At 52.7% G+C, this 22,745-nt stretch overlaps 13 protein-coding genes across 13 annotated transcripts; 6 read left to right on the forward strand and 7 right to left on the reverse strand.

Moving 5' to 3' along the window:
• Nucleotides 1-258: 258 nt before the first annotated feature.
• Nucleotides 259-2,556, reverse strand: BU25DRAFT_332574 (uncharacterized protein; the record flags this gene model as incomplete). The annotated part of the gene is made up of 2 exons (XM_033702444.1): nt 259-2,313; nt 2,428-2,556. The coding sequence occupies 2 exons, from the start codon at nt 2,554-2,556 to the stop codon at nt 259-261; spliced, it is 2,184 nt and encodes a 727-aa protein (XP_033565649.1).
• Nucleotides 2,557-3,422: 866 nt separating this feature from the next.
• Nucleotides 3,423-4,471, forward strand: BU25DRAFT_418256 (RTA1-domain-containing protein; the record flags this gene model as incomplete). Its single annotated transcript, XM_033707862.1, has 2 exons — nt 3,423-4,306; nt 4,360-4,471. The coding sequence occupies 2 exons, from the start codon at nt 3,423-3,425 to the stop codon at nt 4,469-4,471; spliced, it is 996 nt and encodes a 331-aa protein (XP_033565650.1).
• Nucleotides 4,472-4,999: 528 nt separating this feature from the next.
• On the reverse strand, nt 5,000-5,908 carry BU25DRAFT_187902 (uncharacterized protein). Its single transcript, XM_033700977.1, has one exon. It carries the CDS (start codon nt 5,647-5,649, stop codon nt 5,131-5,133), a length of 519 nt encoding a protein of 172 aa, XP_033565651.1. The 5' UTR covers nt 5,650-5,908; the 3' UTR covers nt 5,000-5,130.
• BU25DRAFT_418257 (uncharacterized protein) lies at nt 5,686-6,333 on the forward strand (the record flags this gene model as incomplete). The annotated part of the gene is made up of 3 exons (XM_033707863.1): nt 5,686-5,751; nt 5,821-6,138; nt 6,178-6,333. The coding sequence occupies 3 exons, from the start codon at nt 5,686-5,688 to the stop codon at nt 6,331-6,333; spliced, it is 540 nt and encodes a 179-aa protein (XP_033565652.1).
• An 855-nt stretch (nt 6,334-7,188) lies between these two features.
• On the reverse strand, nt 7,189-8,453 carry BU25DRAFT_454910 (uncharacterized protein; the record flags this gene model as incomplete). Its single annotated transcript, XM_033709906.1, has 2 exons — nt 7,189-8,193; nt 8,247-8,453. The coding sequence occupies 2 exons, from the start codon at nt 8,451-8,453 to the stop codon at nt 7,189-7,191; spliced, it is 1,212 nt and encodes a 403-aa protein (XP_033565653.1).
• A 744-nt stretch (nt 8,454-9,197) lies between these two features.
• BU25DRAFT_384773 (glycosyltransferase family 20 protein) lies at nt 9,198-11,468 on the forward strand. Its single transcript, XM_033704337.1, has 3 exons — nt 9,198-9,587; nt 9,647-10,019; nt 10,068-11,468. Exons 1-3 carry the CDS (start codon nt 9,269-9,271, stop codon nt 11,026-11,028), a joined length of 1,653 nt encoding a protein of 550 aa, XP_033565654.1. The 5' UTR covers nt 9,198-9,268; the 3' UTR covers nt 11,029-11,468.
• Nucleotides 11,469-13,319: 1,851 nt separating this feature from the next.
• BU25DRAFT_454912 (lytic polysaccharide monooxygenase) lies at nt 13,320-14,114 on the reverse strand (the record flags this gene model as incomplete). The annotated part of the gene is made up of 2 exons (XM_033709907.1): nt 13,320-13,674; nt 13,729-14,114. The coding sequence occupies 2 exons, from the start codon at nt 14,112-14,114 to the stop codon at nt 13,320-13,322; spliced, it is 741 nt and encodes a 246-aa protein (XP_033565655.1).
• A 169-nt stretch (nt 14,115-14,283) lies between these two features.
• On the reverse strand, nt 14,284-14,767 carry BU25DRAFT_187946 (uncharacterized protein). Its single transcript, XM_033700978.1, has one exon. The coding sequence runs from the start codon at nt 14,647-14,649 to the stop codon at nt 14,404-14,406; it is 246 nt and encodes an 81-aa protein (XP_033565656.1). The 5' UTR covers nt 14,650-14,767; the 3' UTR covers nt 14,284-14,403.
• A 365-nt stretch (nt 14,768-15,132) lies between these two features.
• On the reverse strand, nt 15,133-15,605 carry BU25DRAFT_407111 (uncharacterized protein). The gene has a single exon (XM_033705457.1). The coding sequence runs from the start codon at nt 15,588-15,590 to the stop codon at nt 15,219-15,221; it is 372 nt and encodes a 123-aa protein (XP_033565657.1). The 5' UTR covers nt 15,591-15,605; the 3' UTR covers nt 15,133-15,218.
• Nucleotides 15,606-15,773: 168 nt separating this feature from the next.
• On the forward strand, nt 15,774-17,523 carry BU25DRAFT_488063 (uncharacterized protein). The gene is made up of 2 exons (XM_033711318.1): nt 15,774-15,869; nt 15,921-17,523. Exons 1-2 carry the CDS (start codon nt 15,846-15,848, stop codon nt 17,436-17,438), a joined length of 1,542 nt encoding a protein of 513 aa, XP_033565658.1. The 5' UTR covers nt 15,774-15,845; the 3' UTR covers nt 17,439-17,523.
• On the reverse strand, nt 17,486-19,358 carry BU25DRAFT_359787 (DUF618-domain-containing protein). Its single transcript, XM_033703649.1, has 3 exons — nt 19,076-19,358; nt 18,846-18,937; nt 17,486-18,787 (listed from the first exon to the last, which is right to left on the reverse strand). Exons 1-3 carry the CDS (start codon nt 19,171-19,173, stop codon nt 17,664-17,666), a joined length of 1,314 nt encoding a protein of 437 aa, XP_033565659.1. The 5' UTR covers nt 19,174-19,358; the 3' UTR covers nt 17,486-17,663.
• A 208-nt stretch (nt 19,359-19,566) lies between these two features.
• BU25DRAFT_428409 (uncharacterized protein) lies at nt 19,567-20,504 on the forward strand (the record flags this gene model as incomplete). Its single annotated transcript, XM_033708506.1, has 3 exons — nt 19,567-19,606; nt 19,664-19,920; nt 20,040-20,504. The coding sequence occupies 3 exons, from the start codon at nt 19,567-19,569 to the stop codon at nt 20,502-20,504; spliced, it is 762 nt and encodes a 253-aa protein (XP_033565660.1).
• Nucleotides 20,505-20,931: 427 nt separating this feature from the next.
• Nucleotides 20,932-22,340, forward strand: BU25DRAFT_479034 (uncharacterized protein; the record flags this gene model as incomplete). Its single annotated transcript, XM_033711016.1, has 3 exons — nt 20,932-21,177; nt 21,240-21,465; nt 21,587-22,340. The coding sequence occupies 3 exons, from the start codon at nt 20,932-20,934 to the stop codon at nt 21,904-21,906; spliced, it is 792 nt and encodes a 263-aa protein (XP_033565661.1). The 3' UTR covers nt 21,907-22,340.
• Between the last annotated feature and the right edge of the window lie 405 nt (nt 22,341-22,745).

Consider the following 22,745-nt stretch of genomic DNA (forward strand, 5'->3'; position numbering starts at 1 on the left):
CAAGAGTATGATACAGATTTCACAGATTCTGCAGGTCAATCGCAACGTCGACAAGAGGATTGGACGTAGTATTACTGGCTTGGGAAGGAACACCTATTAGTACGTGTATTCTTTGACACAATATTGTAACAGTGGATGCACGTGGTTATGAGAAGCGCTTTGAATAGGACGCATGCAATGCGCTCGACGAATGTAACGCAAAGACCGTGGGCAGCATGCTGTATTGAGACGATGCTTGTGGCTTCCCTATGCATGAACTCAACCAAGGAGAACGACAATCGCTGTCAGTAATGTTCCAATAGAATTTGAGAGTATCTTACCTTGCCATTGCCAGTCCTTCATGACGCCCAGCCAATGCAGACTCCCCCGTACTGTATAATCAATGCTCCCAGATCTTGTGATAGTATCAACGCCCTTCTTGAATGCAGCAGATATCGGGAACGTATTGACCTTGCGACTTGGCGGTCTAGCCTGATTCGCAGTCACAGGGTAGCCTCCCGAGCTGGGTGAGCCGGCTCCGGAGCCGGTGCCGTAGTTCACATTATTCGTGGGGCTGATGCCCTCCTGCATGGCATCCTCGGGCATGCGTGGAATACCACGTGCGACAAAATAATCGTCTCTTCGCTTCCAGACTTCTTCGGTAATTTCAAGAGCGCGTTCGACGATGCCGGTGACGAGGCGTTTGGACATGGCTCTCCATCTGTCCCTTACGAAGTCCCTGTCCTCCTCTTCTACGGCGTCGTTGCCAGCTATGATGAGCGGGAGAATGTGTACGATGATTGTAGGCGAGGAGAGTGGGATGGTTGCGAGATAGACCAGAATCTTTTGCGCAAGCTCTCCGTAGGACGTCAAGTTCGGAAGTTCTGGTACTGCCTGATACAGGAGGCTGAGAGTCGACCATCGATAAGCCTCGGCAGTCTGGATGGCGTCCGTCATAAGTTGCGAGTGGTCCTCGATCGTCTCAAGGTCGATAGGTGGTACCCAGTCCTCGATGATTCGTTTCAGCTCGAGCGCCTGAGATATGATGACTGGCGAGTTTCGGGGTGCATTCTTGACCCTGACCTTGCATATCAGATCCGCAACACGTCTCATGATCGGGAAGAAAGAGGTAGCGTAGCCCATCAATGGGTCGAGCTTCGAGGTGCTGAGATCCAAGCGTCCGACAGTGGCAGCCACGAGGCTTTCAGGAACCGGCGGGCACAGGTCTAGGCATGTGAACCTGGCAATTACATCCATGTAGGTCCAAGTGTTGTACAAGAACTCAAGTCGCGCCTCCTCTTCTCGTGTGCAGGTCCCAGTAGTCCGATTCGAGAGCATTTGCTGCAGCAATATGCCTGCGCCGGTAATATGGGCCATGCCAGTTGCTGCTGACTCGCTATCCCAGGTTTCAGCGAATCCTAACGCTAGTGTTGCTGCCAATGCCGCATCCAAGGGGATTTCGCTTTTGTTGATACCTATAGAGAGTAGATGCGCGCTGGTATGTAGATGTCGTTGGCCATCAATCCGTAGCTGGGGCTGCGCCTTGCTGGTGTGGAAGCAGGTTAAAGCCGCAAGAGCATGGTACAATGCCGGATATTGCTGTGCCATGGGCCAGATAACAGTTTTCCAAGGGTTTTTATCAGAATCTTCTTCGATCGACAGATTATGACAAGTCGTCTTGAGAAACAGCATGGTTATCTTTTCCCTCTCACCCTCTGAAACTTGGGGGTTTGCAGGGTCATCTTCGACAGATGCACCCAGATCTGCTGGCATGATCGGTGTGGTAAGCAGCGAGTTCACATAATCTTCCAGGAAGTAGTTGATGTTCCAGAATGGCGGCCCGTAGTCCTGCGCATACGACTGTGCATTGACTTCAGCAGACAGCTGACCTAGCCCTTGTAAAGGGAAGTTGGGATTGAGTAGATCATCATTTTGTAAGAAAGGTGGTGAGGTGTGAAGGTTGACATCAGGCATGTTCAGCAGCTCCAAAGACTGTGGTGTTGGCAAATTTCGGGATGTCAACACGTCTGGGTCGAGAAAGGTAAGGTCCATCATATCCTCGGAATGCGATCGACCAGGTGCTGTGGTTTGAACTTGGAACTGATTTGTGCCTCCAGGGTCGATAACAGGTGCAGCGGCCACATTACCACCTCGAGAGTTCTGAGACCCTCTACTAGCTGCCCTGGGTCGATTTGCTTGGAACATAGACTGTCCCAGGCTCTTGACAATTGCGCTGTTCTTCTTCGGCTCTCTTGCTGTCTTGAATCTGACATCCATCCTATAGCCGCCGCATTCTATGCGGCGGCGAGCACATTGATTGCATGTCGGCTTTGTCTCATCGCACTTCACTCTCCGTGACTTGCACGTTACGCATCCTGTGAACTCAAGGAGTCAGTTGTTGTCAATTACATAGCAAACGAAGCGCAAATTGGCTTTCAAAGAACAGACGAAGACGAACATGCCATTGCGACTCTTCGAAAATCTGTGCTTCGAGTCTTCAGCACGGTCTGAAACCTTCGGGAGCCGGGTCCGAAGTGGTTGTTGCTCGTAATCGACTTCGGTTGGAGAAGGTGCCATAGCAACGCCTTGGGAAGTAAAGTCGAGGCCTATAGCGAACAGGAAGGGCTTTCCAGGGCCACGCTGTGAAAGGGTAAGTCAAGGACTGCAATGTGCTATCTTGATGTTATCTCCAGTTCCTAGCTGATCCACGAAACCCCGCTTCCGAGAACGGCAATCGAGACCAGGCCCACGTGACGCCTCCTGTCGGTACATGACCGTCACGCGCCTCAGACAAACACCATCAATCTCCTGATAGGCAGAGACATTGCATGAGTCTCTTCGGGAGCAACTATTGTGTATTTATGAACCACTGAGGGAAGGTGGAAAGGATTAAAAGTTGCGTGCTGCAGATCCAATCAAGGTTGAGAATCGCACACTAAACGCGCAGAGTTCCCGCTATTCCAGAACTTGTCTGGACCGCTGCCACATCCATGGAACTGTATCTCATTAGCCAGCAACGTTCATCTCTTCCAAACCTTGACATCTTTCTTGCAACAGCGCTCGAAGGTCGGCGAAAGTCGTTCAACCTTTCAGACATCATGAAGACTTGTCTCCGATATGCCGCCAGCATCGGGACTCCGCGGGCCAAGAAGACAGAGCCAAGCCAATTCCCTGTGTTCTGTCGCAAGCGACACAGTCAGATACGATTGCGCACCAATCAGAAGGAGCTGGGAGCGAGAACGAGTATCATCTCTAACCGATACAGCCAACACGGCAAGTACTAGTCTAAGCGAATGAAAGACGTTTGGCTACAATTCATCATATGGTATTGAAAAGCAGTGCAACCCCCAGGAGATTTTCCACGTTTCGTGAAGCCCTTGATCCATCGTCCCCAAATTTCACACTAGATCTGTAGCCCGGTTCACCTTGATTGAACGCCCATCATGGGTTCCAAACGTCTCACTACGCTCGCCATACTTGCCGGCCTTACCACCCTCGCATTCGCAGCAGAGGGCAGGCCTCGCGGAAATTTTAGACAATGCACAGAAGTCACACCTCAATGTCCCGCCATCGCAACAACATACGGCTACTATCCTATCTTGAGCATCAACGCATTCTTCCTCGCCCTCTTCGGACTGTGCTGCCTTGCCTCCTTGGTCATTGGCGTCTGGACAAAAACATGGACATACACGATCGCACTCGGTATTGGAACGCTTCTCGAGACAGCTGGCTACGCAGGACGCATTCTCATGAACGACAACCCATGGAGTGACTCTGGATTCCGCCTGCAGATTGTCTGCCTGATTCTCGGTCCTTCACTGGTAGCCGCCGCCATCTACCTGACACTAAAGCACTTTGTGCTATACTGTGGGCCACAATACTCCCCGCTCAAGCCGCGTCTGTACCCCTGGGTCTTCATCGGCTGCGATATTGGATCAATTGTTCTGCAGGCTTGTGGTGGAGGCATCGCTGCATCAGGTGGAAACAGCAACATCAAACTACTCGACGCTGGAAATAACCTTATCATCGCTGGTATTGCGTTCCAAGTTGCGACTATGGCTGGCTGTGGTCTGCTCGTCCTCCTGTACATCTGGCGATACCGCAAGGGCGCCCCTTTGAAGGGCCAGGTGAACGAGAAAAGCAACTACCAGCTCAGCAAGGAGCAGGGTACCGTCTCACTTGGCAAGGTCAAGCTGTTCGGTCTTGTTGTTAGTCTGTCATACCTCACTGTGCTCATCCGTTGCATCTACCGTCTGCCAGAGATGGCCGGTGGTTGGGGCAACCCCTTGATGCGTAATGAGAAGGAGTTCTTGTTGCTCGACGGAATGTAAGTCCATTCCATACCAATTTGCATTAAGTTCACATTGCTGATAACATTAGGATGATTGGCATTGCGTGCGTCTGCCTCACCCTCTTCCACCCGGGCTTCTTCTTCCCTCCATTCGCTGCCTTCCGCCACTGCAAGAGGAGAACCGACTCTGAGTCAACCTGAGAGTCTCAGTAACCATAACGTTCCGCACGACTTTCGATAGACCCCTTACATCATAGATGCCACTAGGCAAACACTCCTCGATTTAGCGATTATCAACTTGTACGCATCATAGTCTAGATACCATAAGATAACCCATCCGTCCACAATCATCACATCTACGTATCAAAACCTCAGCAAGATATCAGTCGCCTCTAAAGTACCAAACCAAAGGCTCCAAATCCCCGGTCCCCAAATCCACCGGCGCCCGCACTCTCTCCCTCCGCCCCTCCTCATCCTCCTCATCCTCCTCATCAACCCCCTCAGCCATCGCAAAATCCTCCTGGACAAACCCTCTAACAAGCACATTCCCTCGCCACGCCCCATTCCCCTCCCACTCCAACACCCTCGCCAACGCCATATTATCCTGCCCTGGATCAGGACTCACACTACTTCTCCCCACGATCTCAAGCCACTGGTTCTCGCATCCTGGTCTCTTGATCCTGTTTTTCTCACAAGGACCCTGTATCAACTCATCAGAGCGTACTTGGTCCAGTTTTGTAGCGGCGTCAACCGCTTGTTGAACACGATGGAATATTGTGCTGAGCTGCTATCTAGCTAGGAGAAGACAACATATACCTGTCCTGAAACATGCTAGTTCAGAATAGTCCGAGCAGCAGCAATCAGGCCCCGTACGGACCGATTGATACCGCAACAAGTTTGAATGTCGAATTTTGATGATACTTCAACCATACAAATCTGAGTTGGTCAGTGTCTTTGAGGAGGAAATTGGCACGGTAGTGCAACTCCTGATCAGGATATCCAGATGGACGGGCTTCTTGGGCGCGGAATGCGGTGCAGATTGCGAGGTGGGAGGGTACGTGGAGGGAGGAGCAGGTTGGCGTGCAATAGCGCATGTCGCCGCAGTTGGTGCTGCAGGGGAGTGTTGCGGGCGCGGTGCAGTGGTCGCAGAGAGCGGCAAGAGGGGAGGAGTTTGACATCGCGATCTTTGACTGCAAGTATAGGGATATGTGGAGTGGTCGCTTCTTGTAAGTGGCGAGTTTGTTTGTTGCAAGCAGAGTGAAGGATGGACATAGTATTCTAGCAGAAGGGTCAGAAACACGATCTGTCAGGTCTGAAGGAAGGTGGGACGTTCTTGGTAGGGAGTATCCATACTGTGAGAACGAAGTTATATATTTCATTTGTGGATGTTTGCTATATTTGTAGTGTAAGCATACATGCGCTATACATTAGTAAACCGTAGGCTCGAGTGCTTGGTCGAGCGAAAATTCGCCTTCTTGACTGTTTGTAGGGTACCACAATCCATCGCGATATACCACTGATCCCTCTGCGGCTGCGACTGCCTTTCGCAGGTCCACTTGATAGCGATACAGCGTACCGTCTTCGGATACGATAATGGAATGCTCCCGAGACACTGTACGAAACTCGCTCCAAAGAGCAAAGAGAGCGGATTGAAGGGAGGGGTCGTCTTCCTTCAGCTTCCCTTGATAGGTGTGATCCGTCCACAACAAGCCGCTCTCCTGACCTCTAGTATTGATGGAACTAACCAACTGCGTCTCGGCGCTCGATCCCCGGAGTTTGGGAATGATAAGAAGGATGGTGGTGGCCTCGCGCAAACTACCACAGTTGAGACCAACCTCCTAGAGTTGTACGATCTCAAGGGTGTGTCGGTAGGTGTAAAGGCACGCAGTGAAGCCGTCAAAGTCTAGGATAAGGTGATAGAGGACGAGACGCCCAAGTCTCGGCCAGGATGGTGTGCCGGTCAGATCGAGTGTGTAGCGAAGTTTTTGGTCGTTCTCGTCGAGTTCGAAGATAGACCCCATATCTCGATACTGGCAACATTGGCTGCGGTTCGAAGCAGTTGATCGACCCATCTAAGGCCCACATCGACCTGTTATGGGCGGCGTCTTTCCATATAACCGAACCCAGGTTGAGTGGTTTGAGTTTCTCGGCATCATCATCATCATCCAGGTTTGCTCTGAAGACTAAGTTAAGTCTGACCTGGCCTTCAATATCAACATCAGCAAGAATTCGCAGGACCATCTCATGTATAGGATTCCACTCGTCATCTCCTTGCCGATCTTTGCGTTTGGCGAGACCTGAAAGTGTTGGGAACACATCAGTTAATACAAAACGAACATCTGCGACTCAGGATCGTAGCATAGTGACCACGAGGATGCTCTGCGCTCGCTCACAAAGGCCATGCTTGTGTAGCGCAACACACACCTGGCAAGACTTGGCTGTTTCGATGAAACTGTAGTAGGATAAGTCGATGCGCGCCTCGTCCTCATACTTTATGCTTGGGCTGCGAAAAGATATCCAAGCATCTTGAACAAAGTACCGAACGTGGAATATCGGTATACTCCTCTGCCGCCTGGAAGTTGTTGCGTGATCCAGCCTCTTGATTCCTGGAAGCCAGGAACGTTCGTGTCCTTGCAGTCGTCATCCCGTTCTTTGAGTTCAGTGTGTTTGGTGACACGTGCAGGTGTCGTTGTCGAGGTACGGGAACGCAGGTGCGTTCAAGCTGACATTTAGGCGCCAACGGAAACCTGGAAAGAGCCGCCAGCCCACACCAACGCCCACGATAGCAAGACTGCAAGAACGTGCCAGCCAATGATTTGGAGACTTTCTAGGGGAGATGGCGTGTGTCTATTGAGCGTATTGGGGTATTCAGCTGAACAATGGTAAACGAATACAGATCTGCTAGATGTTAGACGTTCCTACTCTGAATCGTCTGCAGCGCTATCATCACCGCCACCATCTTCAGAGGGGCCCTCGCCATCGTCTTCGTCATCGTCGTCTTGGTCATCCTCGCTGGACTCATCTGCGTCGTCCTTGTTTCCCTCACTCTCCTCATCGTCATCACTGAACTCGATCTTCTGAACAGGCACAGGTCGAGCAGCAGCCCTGCGTCTTGGCCTGCCACCAGTGTCTTCACTTGTGCCCCAAGAAGCTTCACCTTCTTGGATGGCCTCAAGATCTTTGGCAAATTCGCGCCTCTCCTTGATCTTTGCTGCCTTCTCATCCGAGAACCTGCCGTCCATGCCAGCATCTGATAGCATTCGTTTGAGGTGTCTAATCTTCTCCTTTGATGTGTCGAACTTGGCAAGCTCTTTTGACCAGACTTTGCGAATGCCACACTTGACCAGCCAGCTTTGTAGTCGCTTGATCTCAGCCTGATCTGGGTCGTCAGCGGCTTTGCTCGTAGCCTTGGCTTTCGGTTTCGCTGGCTCCTTCTTCGCAGCCGGTGCTTTCTTCTGCCGCTTGTTCTTAACAGGCGACTCGTCGAGCAGACTCGACAGCTCGCTCTCTGAGACGGCACCCTCATCTGCTGGAGGTGGCGTCTTTGCTTTCTTCGCCGGTGTTGTCGCAGGCTCGGCGTCACTGTCGCCTTCGTCCTCCACAACTGGTTTTGCCTTCTTTGTGGGCTTCTTTGGCGCCGCTTCTTCCTCGTCCGAGTCTTCCTCTATAACGTTCTTTGCTCTTTGAGCTGGCTTATCCGCAGGTTCGCTCTCAGCGTCAGAGAGCTCGTCTGACAGCTCATCCTCAGAAGATGCAGTCTTCCGTCGCTTCTGTGGCTGCTTCTTCGGTGCTGCTGCCTTCCGTTTGGCGCCTTGCTTGCTTTGAGCTTTCGATTCGACTTTCTTGGTGGGCGCTTTGGGTTTTGAGGTTTTCGGTGCAGGCTTCACTGGCTCCGGCTCAGGTTCATCGCCGCAATACTTGTCCTGTGTTGTTGTTGTTAGATATATTCGCTGTCGAAATCAGTACATGTACCCACAACTGCCTCCATGATTGCATCTTGGCTCCTCTGCTTCCAGTCAGCGCCTTTGAGAAGGCCAGCTGGTAGGCCAAGAGACTCCTCCGCACGCGTTCGCACGCGCTTGACGGTCAAGTCATTTGTATTGCCAGACTTGTGCAACGAGACAACAACATCCTGGAGCTTCTTCAAGATGGCTGCTTCTGAAGGCTGCTCGGTATCAGACATTTTGTGCGTGACCGCAGTGATATCAAGTGTTGTTTGCCTTCGACGCGACGCGCTGCGATGACGGTTGACTTGACTTAGCGCCTGCCTCGGGGGACTTAGGGCAGGAACGCCCAACAGCTTCACTCTAGCGCCGCGGGGGTCGCCCAATTGCGTGCATCACAAGCCACTGTGCTACCAGACATAACAGGGCCGAATACAATTGCGCATTCGCATTCGAAAGTCCAAGGTTTGCTTTACCATAGGGCCCTGTGCACTCGTAGTGGATAAATGAAAAGAGCGGACTGGCTCACCTGGTCCCCTCACCGCCCCCATGTGAAGTTACTTGGTCTGAGCCCACCGCGGGGAGCTCAACCGACGTCACAGCTATTTTGCAAGTTTGCGCTCTACCCTCTGCCGTTTCTTCAACAATCCGCCAAATATTCGTTGGCACCCTCTGAGCTCCTCCAATATTAGACCACCCTAGTCTTTTTCCCTCTCTGGCAGCAGTGCGCTCTGCAGTCTGCCTTGGTTGTTCTTCTGGCGAATCGTCGATTCTGCTGGAACCCACTTCCTTGTGTCGAGCGGGTCCCTCCTACAACCAAAATCATTCTTTCGTCACCCTCGCGCTTCACGGAAAACTTCCTCCTCCGTGTGGCCTCTATCACCTAAAACCTCCGCGATCGACGCTGAACAACGCCTGTCTGCGCTCTACAGTCGTTCACTGCTTAACACCGTGTGACACCCACCTCGTGAACGCAGCGTCATCCCCCCCCCCCCCGGCCATCTAACCTAGACGCCCCTCCTCACCTCGAACGCCATATATACCAAACACAACGATGTCGTCGGACACACCTACGAAGCTGGTGAGGGAGAAGCAGAACGAGGGCCGCCTCCTCCTTGTCTCCAACCGTCTGCCCATCACCATCAAACGCGCAGATGAGGGCAAGTACGAGATGTCCATGTCCTCGGGAGGACTGGTCAGTGGTCTGAGTGGTCTGTCAAAAACCACCACTTTCCAGTGGTATGGTTGGCCCGGCCTAGAAGTCCCAGACGATGAGGTTACAGGCCTCAAGGATCAGCTTAAGAGCGAGTACAACGCTGTACCCATCATGCTCGACGACGAGCTCGCAGACCGTCACTACAACGGCTTCTCAAGTCAGTGCACCATGGAACAAGTATTTGGATAGTTCAGCAAAGCTAACGTCCGCCCACAGACGCCATCATGTGGCCGCTCTTCCACTACCACCCCGGTGAGATCACCTTCGACGAGTCGGCATGGGAGGGATACACCGAGGCCAATCGCTTGTTTGCAAAGGCTGTAGCAAAGGACGTTCAGGACAACGATATGGTCTGGGTCCATGACTACCACCTGATGCTTATGCCTGCCATGCTGCGCGAAGAGATCGGTAACACTAAGAAGAACGTCAAGATTGGCTTCTTCCTCCACACACCCTTCCCCTCTTCCGAGATCTACCGCATTCTTCCCGTCCGTAATGAGATCCTGCTTGGTGTACTCCACTGCGACTTGATTGGGTTCCACACATACGACTACGCTCGTCACTTCCTGAGCAGTTGCTCGCGTATACTGTAAGTATGTCCACACAAAGAGTTCGACGCATATACTAACTCTGGTAGGGGTCTTGCTACAACACCGAACGGTGTCGAGTTCCAGGGCAAGGTCGTTACGGTCGGCGCTTTCCCTATCGGTATCGACCCCGAGAAGTTCGACGAGGGCCTGCAGAAGCCCAAGGTCCAGGAGCGTATCGCAGCGCTTGAGAAGAAGTTTCAAGGCGTCAAGCTCATTGTCGGTGTTGACCGTCTGGATTACATCAAGGGTGTACCGCAGAAGCTGCATGCTCTTGAAGTCTTCCTCACCGAGCACCCTGAGTGGATCGGCAAGGTCGTCCTCGTACAAGTCGCCGTTCCCTCTCGACAAGACGTCGAGGAGTACCAGAACCTCCGCGCCGTCGTCAACGAGTTGGTCGGCCGCATCAACGGCAAGTTCGGCACCGTCGAGTTCATGCCGATTCACTTCATGCACAAGTCGGTCTCATTCGACGAGCTGATCGCTCTCTACTCCGTTTCCGATGTCTGCCTTGTTTCCTCGACAAGAGACGGCATGAACTTGGTGTCCTACGAGTACATTGCAACACAAGAGAAGCGCCACGGCGTCATGATCTTGTCCGAGTTCACCGGTGCCGCACAGAGCTTGAACGGCAGCTTGATCGTCAACCCCTGGAACACAGAGGAACTGGCCGATTCCATCCACGACGCCGTCACCATGGGCGACGAGCAGCGCAATCTCAACTACCAGAAGCTGTCGAAGTACGTCAGGAAGTACACCAGTGCCTGGTGGGGCGAGTCGTTCGTCAATGAGCTTAGGAGAATCTCGCAAACCGCCGATCGCAAGGTGCGCTTCAACACACCCAAGGTCGAGGACACCTCCGCCGTTCAGGACGACATGGCAGAGACTGCCAATGTCAAGGAGGACACCGTTCCCACAAAAGACAAGGAGTCCGACCCGGCGACAGCGGTCGAGACACACGACGAGAACAAGCAGGATCTGCTTATGCGCACCAAGGAGTCTGAGTCGTGATCGTCATTTGTCGAACCGATTGTTCCCTCCTTAGCATTAGACTGATATCCCCTTCTTCTCTTTCACGATTGTCATGACATAGCATATGGTGGTCTTGTATTGGTGAACGACCTCGTAGCACGCTTAGGCTTCTCACTGTCGCAGCAAACAGAACTCATCAGTGAACTATACCCTCTCAATTTAACGTTCCTCCTGCAACATGCTTTCACTACTCCATTCCTGAAGTCAACACCATAGATACCGAAACACCGATTATTGTTTTCTCCACGCAAACAGAAGAAAGCATGGGAAGAGAACAGATAATAATTGTTATACTAGCAAAGATGAGCTAACAATGCAGAATGTAAACCAAAATCAAGCGGACATATACAGGAAGACTTCTAAGTATGCATTGTAGTCGTAATCTACGTATTGAGGGGTATGTGACAGCAATATATAAGCCCGCAGAGTAGGGCTACTCGATCACTTCCAAATTCCCTAGTCCCTTTCTTACCAGTCCGTCCTCTTCTGAATGCAGTCCCTACCAACGACGATCTGTTCACTCTTTTCGATCGCCCTGTCGCCATAGCTGTGTGCAGCTTATTCCACCGATGGTGGCTATATCTCTCAGGGACGCGGAGGGGCGTGAATCTGGGCCTGAGGACGTGGATATGAGTATAGTGGAGTCCGGTACATCTTCCTCACCACACGGTCTTTCCAGTTTCGCGCAAAGCCGCATCCTCCACACTTTCCGCCGACATCGCCTCGCGCCATCCAACGCTGAAACCCGCAGTCAGGGCACTTTGTCATCTCAACGACCTGGATGTTCGAGACTTCTGAAAATACAGCTGTCATTGTGGCCATTCTAACGAACATGTCCCGCCCGAAGGCTGGAATTAGATCAGTGATGCGTGTAACTTCCCATGCAAGGATGCTGGGTTGACCCAGGGAGTCGTGACAGGATGATTGAGAACGAGCTTGAGGATCCCACACCGCAGCAAATCGGATTCTGCGACATGACCAGTGGCATCGTACACAGTGGCGGTTGTGCTGGCCAGGAGCTTCTGCAACGGGGCCTTAGCCTTTTTTGGTTCAGCTTGAATATGGTCCAGAAATGCTGTTAGATGCGAGATGGCGTAAGTTGAAGCCCAGTACTTGATGTGAGGCGCATCATACTTGTCTACTACGACTTAGACTAAGATGTGAAGCAATGTGAAGTCACGTTGCAATTAACCACATACTTGAAGCCAGGCATGTAGCATGCCGTCAGCATAGTCCGTAGTGCCTCTGGCTTGTCGCCATGACGTGTGATGGTCGATAATGTTGCTTCCTACCGTATGTTAGATATTTCTCATGGTGCAATGAAAAGTGTTTGCTTACGGCGAAACCAGGCTCAAATGCGTTCTTGACTAGAAGGAGGCACTTGCAAGGGCTACACGATGGCCACGCAAAACGTCTCCGTCTCCGTCGCCGTACCAGATGACTACATCGAAGAGCGCTTGATTGTCGATCACCTAAAAACTGCGTCAGTGATGACATGCTGAAAAGTTCGGGGCGAGCCTATTGATCAAGCCCAAATTGGCGTTGAAGTGATCTAGGATATCCAAGTGGGACCTTGCGTGAGGCGGTGATTGCTGGGTCTGTACCTCATCTTGAACATGATCGTTGGCATCGTCCATCTGCGCAACTGCGTTGCTCTTGCCGTCAGAAGAAGATTCGTTGGACGACATGATTGCGGCTGAGATCCTCTTGTGGTAATGCTGGGCGTTTCGAGGCGATTCGATGCTCGTGGGCTGAGGACAGAGGCATATTTATGGGAACTGGAAACCGCCTGTATGCAGTGAACTGAGTGTTTCGAAGGCACATTGGCTCTTGAAGTTCAGATGAGGTCTTGTTGAAGGTCAGTGACTTTTTGACATGTTTGATCCCACTATGCTGTGTTAGCGACTTCTGTTTGCACCTGGTCGCAGGTCGCTGCTCACTAACCATCGGCTATCAACCCATAGAGCATCCGCTCGAACTTCTGCTCATGCCTTGGTACGTTGCTGGCTCTGTTTCTGCACATCTGACTGATGTGCTGTACGTGGTTGGCTGTTCGGTCCCAGCACTCTTGAGATGGTGTTTGATCATGTTTGTAAGTCGTGGTTGGAGTAACAAGAATAACTTGGCAGGAGCACGCACAGACATGCACAGCAAAAATGGAAAGAATCATGGCAGATGCATACATCGCATTCATGGCAATAGGAGTGTACGAAGCAAATATCTACAATGAAGCTCAACTTCTCTCATGCATCAACCTTCACATACTACATCTAGCAAGTGAACAGAGCCGGTCCAGGAACAGTGTAAGTCTGGGCTTTGTACGCATCGTAAGTGATACCAGCATCAGTTCCCTTATAAGCACCAGGGAAAGCAACGAGACCAGTTGGGGTCTTGCTGCCGCCACCGGTGACCTTGAGCTGATGGCAGCCAGGGTAGAACTGGGCACCGGGGTAAGAGTAAGCGGCGTGCAGCGCGATGATCTCGTGGCGAACGAGGTAGTTGCCGGAGGGGATGCAGCTGGGGACCGTGTAGGTGACGACGCCGCCGGCCTTCATGAGGGGAGTGGCGCCCCAGGTGTTGGAGGTGCCGGTGCGGCCGGTTTGCTGTACCTTGAACCAGACGGCGCTGCAGTGCTGTTAGTAAAGATAGAATTGTAGTGCGTGTTGAGGGGAACTGTACGTGTTGTTGGGCATGTAGTTGTTGCAACCAGCATCAGGGCACTTGGCCATGTAGGTGACGGTGGGACCAACGTGGCTATCGGGCCAGAGGGTCCAGTAGAGGTCGACTTCGGAGCCAGCAGCAACCTCAGCGTGAAGCGCAGCAGGCTTCGAGCCAACGATGCCACCCTCGGTGTAGCCACCGCACTGAAGATCGGCAGAGGTTACATCCTGGACCGGGCCGTTGCCCTGGATCTCACGGGAGATACGCTGGGGAACAGGGCTCGTGTACGGGTCCTGGTAAGGTTGGTAGAAGGTGTAGGCCTTGTTGCCGATGGTGGCGTTGTTGACATAGCCGTGACCGGCAACGGCCGTGGCGAAGGCGAGAGCAGCAGCAATGTACTTCATTGTGAAAGTGTGGGCAAATGTACGATCCGGCGTATGAAGAATTGGTAGCGAGTGAAGAAGCGAATGAATATAAGCTGGGAAAGCTTAAGAAGAAACGAATGAATGCGATGCTTCGGTACTGGATGACCTAGAGAGCCGAAATAGATTGCGCGAGACTGTCAACTTTATAGTGTTCATCTTTTTATTCCAGGAGTCAAGTCAACGCCGTGTACCACGCTGTTTGAAACTTCCATGATGGCAATGCCTGCTGGAGATCATGAAGGACAGCGGTTAGATTGGTCGAAACGCGCTAACGGCAGATGCTTCTTGGTATCCCCACAAGTCGTCCAAGCGTCCGAACACAAGCTCCGTGACAAGAGACTGTAAGCTGCATCGAGCTGTCTCTGTGCTGTCCCGGGTTCCGGAAGCGAGACTGTCTATGGCAGCTGCAATCAGTGCGTGTGGGGTTGACCGACAGACCGAAACGATCTTGACAGCGGCTGGAACTGAAACATGGTAGAGTCGTGAAACAGCACGTGGCTCGTGGCAGGAGCATCCTTAGCCGGCTTTCATTGGTGTTTTTCCCTCAATGCTTGGAAGACGTCTCAGTTCGTAGATCCCACGTGATCTCGTCTAGAGACTACCGGGTGCTGTGCCGGAGAATAGATTGACTTCATATCGGATGCCGCCCCATGTAATGCTGGCGATGACAGCAGTAATTGGCAGTGATCACAAGCGTGCAATCCTGCTGTTTGATACCTGGGAAAACGTGAGTCGTGGTTCCGGCGGCGTCAGCGAGTGCAGGGTCGGCCTGATTGCACTGCAAAAGAAGGTCTCGGCCAATATTTGCAGGCAGACCTCATCAGTCGAGGTCTGCTATGGAGGCGCGACTGAAGGTTGATAGCCGACGTGTCGATGCTGAGCTGTGATGGACGAGGATGGGTCTTGATATATCTTCTACTCATTGCGCGAACGGATGTAAAAGCACGCAAACTCGCTCAATCTTGCTTGCAAAGGCCGCAACCTGAGTGTTTCAGAGCGCCTGGTAGAGGTCCTCCTATTCGAGACTTTTGGATTGCGCTTCCTTGTTCCAGATGCCTTCCTGCATGTCCCTAATGTGAACGATCAGTCGGTGGGCTCTGCCTCAAACCTCTCTGCTCCTTCAGGGAGCGGCACAACCGCGCTTCTGCAGAACAGCTCGGTTCCCCCTGTCCAGTCCAGGTCCTCGATCAGACCTCCTTTGATAGTTACAGCATCCGGACTTCCTTGGTCAAGAATGTACATATGCATAATCCGGCTGCCACAGCCTCTGCAGAAGAAGCATCGTTGGGTGGTCAAGTCATTATCAGGAAGCCGAAAAAAGGGAAATATGGCAGCGGTGCCAAAGGCGCTTGCTGACTGTTTGCAACAATCGAGGCAGCGACAGTGGTAGAGCATGAGAGGTGCTGGGGTGGGTATTGTGAATCTAACGGCGCCACAGGCGCAAGAGGCATCCATCGTGTATCAACGGGCTGCTGGACTGATGGTATTTACCCAACAGTATCAGAACCCCATCATGTTTGGGTGCAAGAGCTGATGACGGTGGTTGTAAGAATGATGATAGAGCTGTGCTAAAGCGGCTCGAAGCTTCTCGCGGAAGTGCCCCACTTGCTTGAACATCCCACCAGACCCCGCGAAGTCCTCCAAACAGTGTGCAGCCTTGAACAGCGCCACATATCAGCCATACACCACACATAGAAGAGATCAGACAACATGGTGATCAACTACAGCAAATGGGTGCGTTTAATAACACAACTTCCTTTCTCTCACAGCTACTGACGACTGTAGGATGCTCTCGAGCTCTCAGATGACAGCGACATCGAAGTGCACCCAAACGTCGACAAGAAGTCCTTCATTCGCGCAAAGCAGGCCCAGATTCACCAAGAGCGTGACCACAGGCGACACCAAATCAAGACACTCAAGTACGAGCGCATAATCAACGATGGCCTCACCACGCGCATCGACCGCCTACTCACAGCCTTGAAGTCACATAAGGATAAGCTCGCAGATGGAGCAAACGAAGACCAACTGGTATTTCAGGCGATGATGGAGAGCATGCTGGACATGCAGGAGAACGCACCACCGCCACCACCTGAGGGCGTGCATGAGCACATCAAGGACAAGCCTACATATCCCCAGATGATGGCCAGCATGGTGGACATTGTGAAGAAGGAAATCGACGCAAGCAAGAGCACGGATTCGCGGTACGATCAGTTCATTGCAGGACTACACAAGGAGAAGGAGCGAGTAGAGGACCTCCAGAAGCAGTTACTCGCGAAGCTGGCAGAGCTCGAGAAGGAAGAGAAGAGGCACATCACAAGCGACGACATCAAGGAAGGCTTCAGCCACTCCGCCGTTATGAAGGGGGACCAGAAGAAGCCCGCCACAGCATCCTCATCCACATCGAAAACAGAAACTGTCGAACTGCTCAATGCCCCCAAGCGCCCTGAAGCCACACGCACCGACACAGGCGACTCGGGCGCAGACGCCGACATCGAAGAAGGCACCGCCGCCGCCGACGACGACAACGTCGAAGCTTCCCCGCTCGCCAAGAAGTTCGCCGCCATAAAAGCAGGTGACTGGTACGCCTGCCTCCAATTCCTCATGCAACACTCTGAGATTCTAAAAGAATCCGAAACCGACGGCCTGCTCGTCGAGGCCTTCAACTCCGAACTCGACGGCAAGCCCAAACACGCCCGGCAATGCGTGCACCAAGGCCTGCTGCTGCAGTACTGCCGACAACTCGGTGGGCGCCAGGGCGTGGAATTGTTCTTCAAGCGCATACAGTCCAAGGACCACCAGGCGAGCAAAATGTTCAACGATGATGTAGATCAGACCTATCACAGGATCAAGACGCGCGCCGCTGAGATCCTCAAAGAGCGCGCCGAGAACCCCGCGGGAGCTGAGGGCGTCGAGCAAATCCAACTCCACGCCGTCGACCCAGGCACCACAATCAACATCCAAGTCCCGCCCGAGAAGTCGACGGCCGAAGACCCGCGCGAGCGCGAGATCGAGATCATGGCGCGCGGCATCTTCGAGACGTTTCCACCAGGCTTGCAACGAGCCCTGGAGACGGGCAAGCTGGAGGAGATTAACAAGGTTTTGGCGAAGATGAGTGTCGAGGAGGCAGAGGAGGTGGTGGAGAAGTTGGGTGAAGGGGGGATGTTGAGTGTGGAGCAGGGTGTTATTGATGCGACGACTGAGGAGGGGCAGAGGACGTTTGAGGAGATTGAGAGGAGTAGAAGGATGCCGGGGGATAAGGTGAGGGAGGAAGCAACGGACCCGGACACGGGTGACCCGGCTTAGACTAGTGGATGGATGACTGAATGAGAGGATCGATTGGGGCATATACTACCAATGTTCATTGTACAATATCGAGATAATGATATCTACAAATCACGCATGGCATGACTTTACATATCCTTCAGTAACAAGCCTGCTGCTTACTCACATCTATACACCAGTCAAGCCTTGACATACCCCTCAAGCGCGATACAGCTCGGCCACTTCCAGCGCCGCACATCTGACCTCCTAAATCAGCTCTCCCAAATTGTTATCAATCCCATCCATATCCCCATCCCCCGCAAACGCCGCATACTCATCCTCAACCTGGTTACTCATCTTCCTCTTCTTCACCGCCGTCTCATACGAATGCTGTCCATACACGCCCCCTTCCTGCCCTGGCCGTGCATGCTGCAAGCTCTTCAGCAGGTCGTGCGGCACGTTGGTGTCGCCCATGGTCGTTGCGAAGCCGGGCAATGTTGTGGTGTTTCCGGGCGCAGGCGCGGTCTCGGGGATGATCGGGTTCGAGACGGGTTCGGGCATCACGTCGTCGCCAATGTCTGGGACGGGCTCGATGGCTTGGACGGGTGCTTGCTGTGGTGAGCCGAGGGGAGTGAAAGATTCCATGGGCGGGGGAGTGAGCTCTTCGACTTGAGGGCGGTCCTGGCCGGGGGGCGAGGTTGTTGCGACGGTAAGGGGGGCAGCGGAGATCCTGTTCGTTTCGATGGCTGAGAGGCCTTGCAGAATGGCGTCTTCGACTTGGCGCTTGCGACTTTCTATGGCGTCTTTGCGGGTCTTGAGGTCGATGACTTGGGCTTGGTCTTGCTCGAGCTTCGACTTGTTGGTTGCGAGGAGGTTCTCGAGACCGGCAATGAGCGCTTGACGCGCTTTGATGCTCTCCGCGACTGCGCCTTCGGCTACTGCAAGCTTCTTTACGAGTGTTGATAGTCCGGCGGCGTGTACAGGCGCCGAAGGAATAGTGTAGTTGGGGTTGGTGACCTTCTCATATTCTTGATTCGCTGATGCTACTGCTGGCTTTGCTGTAAGATCTGCCTTGTTGACCGATGTTGCTAGAGGAGCAACTGGTGTGAGCTCAGCCGGGACTGTCGAGCTTGAGAACAGACTTCCACCAAGGGCTGGTTTACGACCGACTGATTTTGACGAGTCAATGTCATTCATCGCCTTCTCGATACCCTGCTGGGTGGCCTGATTGAAAATCTGTCGCTGTCGCCAGACCTCAACGACTCTTCTGACCTTGTTTTGGATATCGTGGGGTGAACCTTTGTAAGCTACTGTCGTGGCTTCGACGATGATGGGTTCGTATGCTCGGAGGAACTCCTCCTTCTTGCGCATCTTCGAGGTCTGGGTGATTTCTGCTCAAATGTAAGCTTGCTGATGTGTCAAAACAGTTGACAATGGGTCCCAACTAACCATTGGCGAGGTAGATCAGAACTAGCTTCTTGTTCGGTGGTGATTCTTTCATACGCTGTAGCCATACTGCTGCAATGCGTTCGGCATGTCGTCTGTACAGTCATTGGATCAGCAATGCTTCGCGAGTGTGATGATGTGACTTGTGGGTGCTTGCACTGTGGATGTGGGCAAACTGCTCGTTCACTCCGTGGGCGCGACCAAGGATGCCCTGTATAGAAGAGTTGCTTTACCTGTGAAAGAGGATCCACTGGCCGACTGTGGAGATGGAATCTTGCGTCTCGTTGAGCGACGATAGCTTCGCCTTGAGGCTGTCCTCTGTGAAGGCCATGCTGAGGGTATCACGCGTTGACAATAATCACTACTGTAACCAGGCGCTCACGCGAGCACGTTTACAAACAGGACACTCTGATGATAGCTTGTGCCGTGTAGAAGCTTAAGTGCACCTTTCCAGCCTGCAACAACTGCCTGTGTCTGCTGCACAAATGCCCTGATGACGTGTGGTTGATGGGTTTGATGTGAGGAAGCTCAAGGTGAAGCTGCGGGCGCTAGGGGCGAGCTAAAGTCGGCGATACGTGTCCGGGCCTCCGCGATTGCCAGACGCCAAGGGTGCTCTCCTATGCGGTCAGTGAGCGCAACTATCGACCAGCGACGTAAACAATCAATTGCTGTCTTCCCCGCCATCTCTCCCTCCCAGTAATCTTGCACACACATCACATCCAATATGGCGGATCGATTTCCCTCATTAGACGAGTTCGACGCTGGTAGGCTCCACTATTGGACCCCCAAATGAGCTCCAGCTTGATGCTGAACTATCCCAGGTCAGAGCGAAGCCCGTGGCGATGCTACCAACTTCGATGCCCTTGGCGATGATGCCGGTGACGACTTCCTCTCCCGTGAGCGCGCAATTCTCGGCGATGATGCGGATCAGTTTGCTTCAGAAAACGACAAGCTGGCAACAGTCGAGGACGGTGATGACGACCTGCTTGGTGAAGACTTCGGCGGCCAGGCCAACGTTGGCTCACAGGAGATGAGCGGCTTCGAGAGCTCCTTCCCTGCGATTGACACAACCAACGAGGTAAGCATGCGCTGCACCTAGCCTCGATGCGCCAGGCATGTGACGACGGCTGGCAGCACTGGAGAGAGACTATGCAATCGAATGTATCCCTATCGCTCGAATGGATCTGACGGAATCAGCACATGGCCCCTGGCGGCACAATCACAGGGTCCACGCTCCCCTTCCTCCCTGGTCAGCCCGCACCTTCGTTCACACCCCAGCGATCAGACTCGCCAGAGCCGGATGTGATCCGAGAATGGCGCGAGCGCCGCGACCTCCAGATCCAGCACCGCGATGAGGTCTCCGCCGAGCGCAAGAGCAAGACCATCCAAGAGGCGCAGCAGAACATTGACGACTTCTACGATAACTACAACAACAAGAAGGACAAGGAGATCGCCAAGACACGGAAAGAGGCCGAAGAGTTCCTTGCCAACCGAGACGACACAACTGCGGGTGGAACTAGCTGGGAGCGCATTGCTAAGTTGGTCGACCTTAGCGGCAAGGGCACAAAGGGTGGAGCATCAGGAAGCGAGAAGGCGCGCTTCAGGGAACTGTTGCTCAGCTTGAAGAAGGACGACAAGGCGCCTGGTTCGACTGGATACTAGGTTGGCTGTTAGAGAGGATTGCGAAAAGAGACGATACATCATGACTTTTTCGGGGAGGGGATATGCATGACTTTTGACAAGTCCGGAATACCTGGACGCGGCTCGGAGTTCATGGATGGGTTGCAGATTACCTCACGCAACTTTGTTAATACCTCGTTTTCTCGATCTTCGACGCTCAGCGGTGATTCGACCCTCTTTCTCCCAAAGTCTCGCATCCCTCACAATGAACACTTTAGAATCTGCATCCTGTCTGGAACCTTCGCCATGCACAATCGCCATCATCATCGTACTCACACAATACGAGCACCAAGTCTCACGTTCCGAAGACACAAAGCCAATACATATACTCCACCCCACCCCCATCTGACCAACTGCTCACACCGTAAGAAAACACACCAACAATTATTTTGTCAATCTCAAACGCTACATGGCGCGCACAATGAAGGTAAGCTCGCCTCCAAGGTCTAGTAGATCTGAGAGGCAGTTTCCTATACCACCGTTCGGCACACCCCCTCCAAACCCGCCGCACCTGGCATTATACAAAGACCTCAAGTCTAGTGACATAACCCTCCTCTGCGGATCGCATGGTTCCTACCGCATTGGAGGTCATCCGAAAGTGCTGTGTTGCGCGAGTCCTTGGTTTGCGAACGTTCTCAATGATCCTAAGTATAACGTAAGTTGCCTTCCTCGTATTTGACAATTCGGACTCATTGACTGATAATATCTGTTATACAGAGCCACCACCTAGTCCTACCAAACTCCGACCCAGCAGCTGTAGAACCGCGCCTAGAATTTTGCTATGTCGGCCGTTACGCCTCACCAACTGATCCGTACTACAACGCTGACGTAGCAAAAGCAAACCTTGAATTCCACGCGAGAGTGCTCATGGTGGCGCACAAGTGCAAGGCCACTGGTCTCGCTCAGTCTGCGCTGCAGAAGATACGGGTATTGCTAGACGGATGTGAGGTACACCTGGGTGAGGAGCATGCTGGTGTTTGGAAGTGGGCGGTGGAATGTGTATATCTGCACGGCGAAGTGTCGTGTTTCGATTTGGAGGAGGGAGATATGGAACGTGCATGAAGGCGCACTCAAGGAGGTCACCCCATGGATCAATTCACTCAAAAAGAAAGGAGTTAAATGTATACTACTCCAAGATGGTGCTCCAGCTCACAAATCACGTATTGCTCGTGATTATTTGACCCTACATCACATTGAGCGCCTGTGGTGGCCTGGTCATTCACCAGAGGTCAACGCATCAGAGCATGCCTGGCCCTGGATTCGACGGCACGTGACAAAGGACTTCATGCCAAGCTGTACAGGAAACCAGTGTGAGAAGCAGTGGGTGGAGGGATGGGGGCGTATGCCTATTGAGGTGATCAATCGATGGGTGGATGCATATTGACGTGTAGTATTGACCTGGCACCTTTTCGTATCTGTTCGTTGCGGAAGAATAGTCACCAGGCAGTCTCGTCTTTCTCGTTATTGTATCAAGGGTCACCAGAACGGCGACGAGCATCCAGGTTGCACGATGCTGCAGAGGTCGTTAGGAGAATTATGTGGAGGTGTCTGTTGTCATGTGAAGCCTTAGCATGACGACTTGACATCTAGATTATTGACGTGCTGTATGTGTTGTGCTTGACACAGACGAGTGACTGGATTAACTCTCATACTTACTGCGATTGGACTAGACAGCACGGCGTGACTGCACTCGGTGTCTGTATAGCTCATCCAGTATGCCAGGCGAGCAAGAGATGGCGCGTTCTGAACGTGGCTGTACCACAGGGTGCTTGCCGACGCCTCTAGAAGGACGCCACGCATTAAGCTGATTCTAGGATAGGGTGAAATATAATACGCTCGCCAAAACGCATAGCGCTAAGGGCAGGTGCCCCTAACACGGGGATAGCCTCGGACTACACACATCCAACGCCTGATCGTCTTTGCGACCTGGGGTACTGTGCATCTAGGCTAGGGTTACCAGTCTAGCACTTTAGAAATGAAAAGATTGTTGACGACGGCGCCACAGCAGAGTCAGAAGGTAGAGCGGTCTTCGATGCAGTGCGCAAGTTGATCGCCGGCAAGATCAAAACGGCTGTATTTTTCCTGTTGCAATACGAAATGCGAAAGAGAAGTGGCCCATAGGACAGATGAACATTAACTACAGTCCTATAGATGCGGGTGGGAAAGGTTGAGCTGCCTGGACGGTTGGTCTATCTCGGTGGAGGGGCGTTTCTCGCTTACGGG

The sequence above is a fragment of the Macroventuria anomochaeta genome, assembly GCF_010093625.1.
Source record: "Macroventuria anomochaeta strain CBS 525.71 unplaced genomic scaffold BU25scaffold_4, whole genome shotgun sequence".
In the NCBI taxonomy this organism is placed as follows: Eukaryota; Fungi; Ascomycota; class Dothideomycetes; order Pleosporales; family Didymellaceae; genus Macroventuria; species Macroventuria anomochaeta.